Source organism: Brienomyrus brachyistius, chromosome 4 (assembly GCF_023856365.1).
Source record: "Brienomyrus brachyistius isolate T26 chromosome 4, BBRACH_0.4, whole genome shotgun sequence".
In the NCBI taxonomy this organism is placed as follows: Eukaryota; Metazoa; Chordata; class Actinopteri; order Osteoglossiformes; family Mormyridae; genus Brienomyrus; species Brienomyrus brachyistius.
The window spans coordinates 5,319,819-5,330,959 of record NC_064536.1 but is presented as its reverse complement, the minus strand read 5'-3'; the positions used below and the strand labels follow the sequence as shown (position 1 = coordinate 5,330,959).

Genomic DNA, 11,141 nt, shown 5'->3' with positions numbered 1-11,141 from the left:
CGGATTGGGAAACATTGCCTTATGCTGGCCGTTCCCGGCGATAGATTGTGGACCGTCCACTATGCTGTAGTGGAGAAGTGGCTGGAATCGATTCCGGTGGAAGATCCTAAGCAGGAGATCTGGGTCAGCTCAGTGATAACCTGCACAACCGCACGTTCTCCTTTGCGTCATGCACTTCTCTCCACTCACCACCAGGGGGAGTTAGGAGCATAGCGCACACAAGCTCAGAAGAAAATGTCAGTCCACAGGCCATGCTTCAAAGTCTTCATAGGGGTGGAAATACTCAACAACAGAACCTGCAGCATCTACGGGGGCTTTGTCCCCAACAGAGGGCGTGGATAAGGAGTACTTGACAGCAAGAGCAACCAGAATATTACGACTTGATGAATTGATCAAGAATGGTGAAAGTGAGGTGAGTGACATGATCGATTTACCTGATGCAGTTAATATAACAATTAACAAAATCAAAATTGCAGCAGTCCAAGGCTCAGAAACATATATTTATTCTGCAAACTGAGTGACAATTCAAACTTTACATAAGGAAAATACAGATAATTGCAATGGCTTGCAAACGTAAGGTTGGATCTCATTCTGACAGCTGTTCTTCTGAACTGTGTATCGTGCATACCAGTATGACCACTATTCAGAAATGTTCACCTGTGTCAGAAATGGAATTGTGCAGAAAGATTAGCATAACTGAATCTATATTTAACAATTAATGATGTGACTGAACAAAGGATTACAAAAATGACTAAAAAAGATCAAAAAAATGATGGTACAAAGAGTACTTACATTCTCACAAGAAACGTTTCGTTAAAAGTTTGAATAAATTCATCTATTACATTTTTGAATACCAAAAAGCTACTTTTTTTTCTCCTGTAACCATATATCAAAATCTAGTAAGCTGATTTGCACACCATTCAAAAGAGAATATTATTTATATAATTAAAAAAACATTCTTACTGTTATTGTTGGGCTTTTCCTGGGTTTGGCTAAAAAAATAATTGCACTTTAGTCTTTGCAATGATGCTACAAACTAACAGGAAAAAAACGACCATATTATACCATATTTCTTAAGGTCCTGGAGTCTGACAATGGAAGGTAACTGTTATACACATGAGCATGTGGCACAGTCCACCGTGGAACCCCCCCCCCCCCCCCCCCATCTCTCTCACATATACACACAGATACCCACTCTGGCCCTGTCATATTCAGGTCTAAACACTTATTATGGCATCTAATAATTCTGGCTTCCTGGCTTCCAGGAATGCAAGTGGGTGTGGCCAAGATTGGGGGCGTGGTTCAGGATTTGAACCCTATGGGAATTCAACCCCATGAAGTAATATGGGACCCCACTCCCGGGTTTCCCCTCAGTTAAAATTGCTGAGTGAAAGAAAATATGGGACAAATCACTAAATGGTTCCAGAAACAATATTGTTCGGGGGGGTATGATGTACCTGATTGTGAAAATTGGGGGTGAGGCAATGGTGGGACATGGCAAGTACAGCAGCATTAGAGCTACAGAGCCAAATAGAGCAACAACACACATATGGTTGTGCTTTCTCAGCAGATAGCATGTGATCCATTCCAGGATCCAGGAGAACTGAGCCTTGAGGAAATAATTGCTGGGCTTAAGGAGACTGGGGAGACCGGCAGATCTCAAGAAGTTTGTGTAGAATTTCTGCTTTGACCACCCCCTGGAGAGCCCGGCACAGCTTGCCCATTGTACATCCCACATAGCCTTCTTTCATCTTCCAGCGCCCCAGAGCCTGGTAAACCATCTCGTTCAGCCCTTCCCGAACATAGTCATGCTCGATGGTCTCCACCTCCACATCGGTGAGGCCGAGCCGCCGGACGCACTGCCTCCAGTTGATCCCGATGTTCTGCCGCAGCATTTCGATATGCTCCTCCGTCACAGGACGGTCCTCTAAAACGGAAAGGGCCAGATCACCGTCAAGGAGTCGAGTTGCCGGGCAGTCGAGGTTGACCAACATCAACTTCACCAGCGCTCCGCATGACATGGGAGCCACGGTAACAAAATAAATGAACAAAAACACAACGTGACGCACCGAACCTCAGGAGAAGCTCCTGATACATGGACTTGCTTCCGTTGGACTGAATGCTGGACGGACTGAAGTCTTGACATCCAATATAAAGACAGTTGTTGTCACCAATCTGGACCCCCTTTGCATTACTTAGGAACACTGTTTAAAAGTATAAACAAAAGTAGGTTATTGCAATGCCAGTCCATCCATACACCTTCTCGTCGTCGTGAGCGTGTACATATACCTTGATCCAAATAAGGTAACATCATACCTGATTTATATCCTGTCGACAAGTCTGGATTTTCAGATTCCGGGATTGGAATCGAATGGAGCTGGGCCTGCTCATGCTGTGGTGTGTACTGGTACTGAGGGCTCCAGTCAGGGGAGGCCATGGGAGTGACCACCACACTGGGACTGGGTGTTGACTGATGGCTGAACGAGGGGAAGTTCTCCAAGGTCCCCCCTGGAACTGGGTCATTCTTGGTCCATGACTGCACAGTGGATACGTGCAGTGGTGGCCGTGCTCCCCTCGGAGCCTCCCTCCGGTCCTCCCTGCCCACCTCAGACGGCCGAGGAGGTCCCACGTCGGGCCAGTCGGGGTAGTCATAGCTGCCGTACTTGTGGTAGTTAAACTCCTGTTCCAGCTTAACCTCCAGGTTGCTAACAGGCACGGCATCGCCCTGGTAGAGCTGCTCAGCGCTGGCGATGGCGTGAAGGTCCTCGATGCTGGCCTCCACGGGCATGACCTCGGAGCTCTTCAGGGAGGTGGGACAGTCTGTCAAGAGGCACAGACACCAAGTCAAAGCAAACTGCCGAATGAAGATGAGAATTCAAGGAACGCATTGCACAACCGTTCTTTCAATTCAGCACATTTTCATAAACAACAGGTCCTAAACCATGCTTGCAGTGACTGCAGACTTTCACTTCTCTGTTTTCAGTAGACATCTAAAGCCATCTGTCTGGAGTCTGAGCAATTTGTTTTACTCAGATGATGGCAAACTGTGACAGACAAAACTTTTTGTTGGCTTTTCAGTAAATGGCACGTTAACCAATCGTGATGGGTGTCTATTTTTACAAATCACTTTCACAAAAAAATAAATAAATAAATCTGTGTGGCTGGTCATCATTACGAGATATTGTATTAATAACAGCACTAAACAGCACTGCACTCACCTCCCTGCAGATTTAAAGAGTCCAGAGACAGGGATTTCATCTTCTCCAGGAAATCCTCTGGACCTTTATACTTTGCCTATTAGTTGATTAAGTGACAGTGAGTAATATACAGAGGTCTTGTGCAAGAACACAAGTCACGTGACCGGATCCACAGAGGAGCAGCAGGTACAGAAATCGGCAATGACTGTGTACGTGGTGGGCAGGTGACACAGTTAGTCTTGTTGGGACTAAACTCAAGATGCCACCGAAATGCAATTGTAATACGACAAGGTTTGTACTTTGCCATATGTGACACGTGCGTAGGTAACTGTAAAAATGTAACTGTAAAAATGTAATTCAAATACTAATTTCACACCACCAGATCATGCCCAAACAGTCCCATAACTCTTCTGCATGGACCGGACATCATTCTCTCTAAGATCTTTTATAATCTGGAAATTACCCCACACCTACTTGTATAACTCAACTAAACAAGGACACTCACATTATTCGATCATATTTTTAAGCTTTGTCGCAACTTACAAGGTTTCACATCATTTTTAAATTAGCTTTTCACAATCTGATCTGCCACCGTTTCCGATATGAATAACTACAGGGAATTAAAAAAAAAATGAATTTTCAGCGTCTGTGATACATACCATAAGTTGTGGTATATCCTTTTCCACGTTTTTCTCTAAGCTTTTCTTGTAAAAGGGTTGAAATGACTCATAGCTTTCTGTAGAGAAGGGAAGAAGAATAATGGGGGTATTGAGGTCAGCTGGGCTGCATTCCCCACCCCTGCGATACGAGTGGACTTTCTATGCTTGGTATTTCCAGAAAAGGGTGCATTTTGGTCAACGAGAAAAAACAATGTGCATGTGAGTGGTATAGCAATGGCACAAGCGCAACACTCGCGTATCCACTCTCCGTACACGGAAACGTTCATAGTTCTCTGGACAAGCTGTGTATTTTGCACATGTTGCGTTTTATTTGTATTTGAATTATATTTAATTATATTTTAATAGTCCCTGCAACACGTACCACAGCAGAGGGATGCCGACTTTTCGGCTGGCTGGCGTGAGATTCTCCGTAAGGCTAGTCTGCAGTCACATACACACGCATTTACATGCATGTAACTGTTTTTTTACCTTGTAAATAGTCTGCAGGGTTTTCAAACTACCCCAACGCTTATCAAAAGTTTCCATGTTGGTATTTAAAGTGGACACTGGGCAAATCGGTCATGTGCAGCGTGTCCAGAACTACGCACACACTAATTTGGAGTCCGTGGAGGCGTACAATGATGTAAATGATCGAGCGGACACGTCTGCTAGTACGCGTGCCGAGAAGCATGAACCAACCTTTAATGTGCTATTAAATACGAAAATAAAATAAAAACATCAACGCATATGGGGCGTACGAGCATGTAACAGCTCTGTAGGGGCTAGGGCTGTTCCAGAATGCACTGATTAATCCCAATCAGGACATGGAAATGGAGTTGCCATTGGGAACAAAACTGAAATTGAATTAGAATTTCAGGAAGATTTAAATTCCAACTGCAATTCCATTTCCTGATTTGGATTGGAATTGATGAATGCATTCCGGATTGGCCCCAACCCTGTCTGACGGTGTCAACATCGACTGTAAGCTCTCTCATTAAGTTTGACGTGTCGTAGCACACACCCGAGGTCCCACACGAAGCACGCAAAAACACGAATGCCAACGCAGACCGCAGAGACCTGTAAACGTTGGACGCTGCTCCGGGTTCTGCTGCCAGCAGTTCTTCATCAGCTTCACCATCTCGGCCGGAGTGGATTGTGGGATGAGATTCTCGTCAGGGCGGTCCCCTGCACGGACGCACGCGCACATCTGGTCTTCGTTTAGGGCATCTAGAGGGAGCAGAAGAAATATCTAGAGATGCATCTCAGGCATTGTAAACACCGAAATAACCCATAACAACAGTGAAAACATTTCCACGGAGACTGAGCTAATTGCGTTGAACTGGATGAAGCAGCTCTTACATGCAGTATCTGTGACAGAACAAAAACTGGAGGGCTGAGTCCACTGATGTGCGTGATGCTGCACTCTTCAGCAGACAGTCAGATGTTCACAGACTACAGACACCTGCTCCTTTGCGGTGTTCCACAAAGTAGAATTTCCCAATTAGCTAGGTTAACTTAAGCTATATGTCATGACGGTCCAATAAGAGTTTAGGTAAGGAGCCTTCCTATCGGACAATCATGACTTCTAACTTAAATTAATCCAGCTAATTGGGGAAATGCGGCTTGTGGATCACCCACATGTTCAGAGGACGTTACGTACTAGTAAGACTGAATTTTACAGGTTGGTTTAGATAAGAGCTACATATACACATTAAAGGAAGGGGATACAAACTCTCGTAAGGCTGTTTTCTGGTGAGCACCACCCAAACGACAATGGCAAAGCTGTAGACGTCGGACTTCTCAGAGGAGAGGGCATGGATGCTCTTGAGATGCTCGGGGGCCATGTAGCTGAGAGTTCCCGCCGTGGTGCCACAAGTGCGCTGGCCCAAGCGGCTCTTATTGCGCGACTCCTCCTTTGTCAACTTGCTCCAGCTCTGGCACGTGGCTAGGCCCAGATCCGCAATCTGAACACACACACACACACACACACACAAACAGTGTAAGCCTGACACAGGCACTTCTGAAGCTGCATGGGGTGGAAGCGAGAAGATGGACAAGGAAGCTGGAAAAACACATTAATCAGCGATTACTGACGGAAGCGGTACATAGGGAGTCCAGGAGGTTGTGGAAAATGCAGCGGCCAGCGACAAGTCCGAGCAAGGTTCAGTCAAGGCGGGTGCAGATAAAGGCACCACCTTTTAGTGTTTCCCAGCCCGGTCCTCGGGGACCCACAGTTCGTCCACATATTTGCTCCCTCTCAGCTCCGGGTGGGGAACAAAAAACTTGGACTGTGTGTGGATCCCAGAGCGCCGGATTGGGCCTCAGCGGAAGCCACAGGGGCTGAAAGCTAGAACTGCAACTTTCACTGTTAAAGGAGAGCTACGGATAAGTTAGGATTCCGCCATCCCCTTCTCACACGTTTCCAGGTTCATTATCTGGATTCAGAGATGATATCTGTCAACTCTGCTATGAAGACACCGTAGAGCAATAGTTCTCAGTCCTGTTCCTGGCACTCCCGGCCAGAATAGCTTCACTCCAACCCTACTTTAATCAAGGTCAGGGAGTCCTTAATAGTCCTTAAATTCAATGTGGCAGGTTGAAAGCAGAGTGGGTTGGAATGAACACAGGGTACCAACTCTGAGGAACACCTCCAAGGTACAAACAACATTAATGTATCAACAATGGTACAGAAATCTTCCTCAGACTCAATTTCTGTACCTTAAAAGGTCCAATTACCTACAGCTAAAGGTACGACTGGCAGACCCTTGAGGGTACAGCCCCAGCCACAAGCGAAGATAGAGACTAGTGCCCTTTTTTCTGAAAGTGTAGGGATCCTCCTGGAACAGGATTGAGAACCACTGGTGTACAGTATTCAGTAAGAGGTACACACCTTGATATGGAAATCCTCATCTACCAGTATATTGTCTGGTTTCAGGTCTTTATGAATGATGCTGTTCTGTGATAAGTACACCATTCCTTCAAGGATGTCCAGAATGATCCTCCCCTTTATAGAGACTGGTACGTCAACCTGGAACAATGCAGATCTTTTAAGACAACATAATGTTACACTGTAGTAAGACCTTACACAATGTTTGGGACCACTCTGCAAGCACGTTCCCAAGATGCTACTCTAGACATAAAAATAAAATATTGAAGGTGACTTCCTATTCCTCAGATTTCAAATCATTTGTGTGCCATGACTGAACCAAACGTTTGTGTCAAGCCATAATCCTTTATAAAGAATGCTATTCATTTGAACATTCATCGTAATGCACTACAGTACCTTCGTAATGCATAATACATTCATAAAGTATTATAAATACAGCTATAACTATTTATAGAAAGGCATAACACATTATAGCCATGCTTATGAACGACTATGAATGCTTTATGAATCTGTCAAGTATAATGCACTATAGATACCTTCATAATGCATTATAATGGTCAATATAACAATTAAAGTTACTTTGTTCTGCATTATAAAAGAATTCATAGTGCATTATAGATGAGAGCCTCATACAGCATTTATAATGCATAATAAACATGACTGTAATGTGTCATGTCTTTCTATAAACAGCCATGTTATCTTATGTCATTAAGGAAAGTCTGTGTGGAATACCCTGGCCAGCATAGCCAGCAAGTTGCCTTTAGAGATGAACTCCATGACCAATGAATAGGCCCCGTCCTCCATGATCAGGCCCAGAAGCTTGACGATCCGCTTATGCTTCAGTTTGTGCAAGAGACGACCCTCTTCCATCAGAGACTGTTTGTACTTCCTAATGACACAAATGAAAAAAAAAGAGACAGCAAAATATAAGGCAGTGGTTTACATCATGTCAGTACATGCTACCCTCCTTATCCCTCAACAGCTTAATCAAAAATCCAGTCGTTGAAAATGTGAGCAAGTCATTCTCGTTATATATATATATATGTGTGTGTGTGTGTGTGTGTGTGTGTGTGTGTGTGTGTGTGTGTGTGTAAAAAAAAAAAAAAAAAAAATAATTTTAAATCTGTCAAACCCGGACAGACAAGAAACACTAAAAATATTCTATTTATAATCAACAGCAGCATTAGGCAGGTGCTTGATAATATTATACAGAAATGATAACTGGTATTATAATATATAAACGCTTCCTGCCCTGATACCTGTGCAGGAAATCCCATTCCATTAAATACATCCATCCATCCATTTTCCAAACCGCTTATCCTATTGGGTCGCGGGGGGTCCGGAGCCTATCCCGGAAGCAATGGGCACGAGGCAGGGAACAACCCAGGACGGGGGGCCAGCCCATCGCAGGGCACACTCATACACCATTCACGCACACATTCACACCTATGGGCAATTTAGCAAGTCCAATCAGCCTCAGCATGTTTTTGGACTGTGGGGGGAAACCGGAGTACCCGGAGGAAACCCCACGACGACATGGGGAGAACATGCAAACTCCGCACACGTGTAACCCAGACGGAGACTCGAACCCGGGTCCCAGAGGTGTGAGGCAACAGTGCTAACCACTGCACCACCATGCCGCCCCCTCCATTAAATACAATTAAGCAGAAATGTACCATTTAATAAATGTCTTTTGTTAATGTATAGAGAGAGATATGCATCCCCTGAAATTGTACTTAAGAGTATCCTAGAATTAAATAACCAAGCAAGATAATTCCCATGTTCAGTATTTTTCCCTTGTCAGTACAACTGAGTGGCCAATCCTATAAAAGGTCATAAAAACCACTAGTTAGTTAGGCAGTTAATCGGACACGAGTTGGTCAGTTCTGCCATTAAGAGCAGTGAGATGACTTACTGATTCGGTAGGTGTCCCGTGTAGACGGTCTTCTGGACCACCTGCCCGTGGGTCTTGTGGTAGCACAGGTAAACCTGTCCAAAGCCACCAAAGTCCAGGGGAGCCTTTTTGATAAGGTCTGCAGACTTCATACAGATGGACTCCGATGCTATAGCCATTGCCGATAACTAAGCAGTTTAGCCCCTGACACAGAACAGAAAGAGGACAGCAATACGCCTGTTAAAAGTTACGTCAAAGTTATGACATAAAAACAGCGCCGATCGTGTATGATTTTCTATTACGCTAAAATGAACAAATACGAAACATTCCATAGTCATAGAAAGTTATAGAAACTTTTTAACGTAAAATGTAATTACCACTTTTTAAACCGTCTGCTAATAGTTTTACTCTTTTAATTCCTACAACACACTGAATACTTAAACGAAATTCGCCATTTTTAGTTACAACGAAAACCCAACACAAAAAACAACGTATTAAAAAAAACTAATATATTTACAATACATGTATATAATTTAAGCATACTTACCTTCGTACATCAAGGCGTCAGCTTATTTCCGGAAGGTTTATGTCCCAAAACCAAAAGTAAAAAGGAGAAACTCCGGCAGCACAAGCAGACCGATGTAATCAACCGACGATGCACCGATCGCGTTCCTCACACGGGTAAATAATAATCACAAATAAATAAGTCATATGTTTTAAACTCAATTCCGAATAGTTATCGATTAACTGAATGATTTTGACAATACATTAAATCATTATTAATCGAATCAAACTAGGTAACTGAATTAATGCAGCATTATGTCGCGTTGAGTTAGACTTTTTCATAGACAAGTCAGTAGCCAAATTAAACCACTTCCTTTTTAGACAGTAATATTATACGAGGAAGAAAGGAAGAAGTTGGTGATCGTACAAACAGGGGACACATTAATTGGTAATAAACAGTAAGCGTAGTATATGAACATTGAAAATGCATTATTGAAACAATACAATAGAGCTGACTCCTTCGGTTAAGATTTTGTTGCGCAAAGATTCTCTGACATATATCATGTTATTAATTCAAACGATTTAAAAAATATTTATATTTCTTATTATATGATGTGTTGGGCGGCCAGTATCGTTTCACATCTGCGGAGTTCCGCCCTAGCTCTGTGTGTTTGTATGTTCTCCCACTGCCTCTAATTAAAACAGTTCACTCCAACACCTCAATGATATGCAGTTAGGTGGACTGGCCGGGGGCGGTACCTTACTCAGTGTACCTCAGTATTGCTTTGCTGGTCTGGGATTCAATTCAGCAATCTTTCAATTACAAGCGCAGTTCCCTAACCATTAAGCCACCACTGCCCTTATGTGAACAAATGAGTGAAGATTGTTTGTATGAACTGTGATTGACAAAGTTTTGTTTGTGGGTTTCCAATAGGAAATATTGGTGTTGTTGTCCTTAATGTTTAATGTACTTCATCATGTTATACATACAGGTCCTTCTCAAAAAATTAGCATATTGTGAAAAAGTTCATTATTTTCTGTAATGTACTGATAAACATTAGACTTTCATATATTTTAGATTCATTACACACAACTGAAGTAGTTCAAGCCTTTTATTGTTTTAATATTGATGATTTTGGCATACAGCTCATGAAAAACCCAAAATTCCTGTCTCCAAAAATTTGCATATTTCATCCGACCAATAAAAGAAAAGTGTTTTTAATACCAAAAAAGTCAACCTTCAAATAATTATGTTCAGTTATGCACTCAATACTTGGTCGGGAATCCTTTTGCAGAAATGACTGCTTCAATGCGGCGTGGCATGGAGGCGATCAGCCTGTGGCACTGCTGAGGTGTTATGGAGGCCCAGGATGCTTCAATAGCGGCCTTAAGCTCATCCAGAGTGTTGGGACTTGCGTCTCTCAACTTTCTTTTCACAATATCCCACAGATTCTCTATGGGGTTCAGGTCAGGAGAGTAGGCAGGCCAATTGAGCACAGTAATACCATGGTCAGTAAACCATTTACCAGTGGTTTTGGCACTGTGAGCAGGTGCCAGGTCGTGCTGAAAAATGAAATCTTCATCTCCATAAAGCTTTTCAGCAGATGGAAGCATGAAGTGCTCCAAAATCTCCTGATAGCTAGCTGCATTGACCCTGCCCTTGATAAAACACAGTGGACCAACACCAGCAGCTGACATGGCACCCCAGACCATCACTGACTGTGGGTACTTGACACTGGACTTCAGGCATTTTGGCATTTCCCTCTCCCCAGTCTTCCTCCAGACTCTGGCACCTTGATTTCCGAATGACATGCAAAATTTGCTTTCATCCGAAAAAAGTACTTTGGACCACTGAGCAACAGTCCAGTGCTGCTTCTCTGTAGCCCAGGTCAGGCGCTTCTGTCATTCGGAAATCAAAATTTTGGAGCCCTTCATGCTTCCATCTGCTGAAAAGCTTTATGGAGATGAAGATTTCATTTTTCAGCATGACCTGGCACCTG

At 43.4% G+C, this 11,141-nt stretch overlaps 1 protein-coding gene across 2 annotated transcripts; it reads right to left on the bottom strand.

Moving 5' to 3' along the window:
• Positions 1-487: 487 nt before the first annotated feature.
• On the bottom strand, positions 488-9,825 carry ripk1l (receptor (TNFRSF)-interacting serine-threonine kinase 1, like). Of its 2 annotated transcripts, none has more exons than XM_049010632.1 (11): positions 9,185-9,824; positions 8,659-8,841; positions 7,476-7,632; positions 6,747-6,884; positions 5,589-5,820; positions 4,934-5,083; positions 3,857-3,933; positions 3,219-3,294; positions 2,317-2,820; positions 2,070-2,204; positions 488-1,927 (listed from the first exon to the last, which is right to left on the bottom strand). In XM_049010632.1, the coding sequence occupies exons 2-11, from the start codon at positions 8,814-8,816 to the stop codon at positions 1,632-1,634; spliced, it is 1,923 nt and encodes a 640-aa protein (XP_048866589.1). In that variant the 5' UTR covers positions 8,817-8,841; positions 9,185-9,824; the 3' UTR covers positions 488-1,631. The 2 variants fall into 2 exon arrangements, with proteins under 2 accessions (XP_048866589.1, XP_048866590.1); XM_049010633.1 differs by having other exon boundaries at positions 1,657-1,927; positions 2,075-2,204; positions 9,185-9,825.
• Between the last annotated feature and the right edge of the window lie 1,316 nt (positions 9,826-11,141).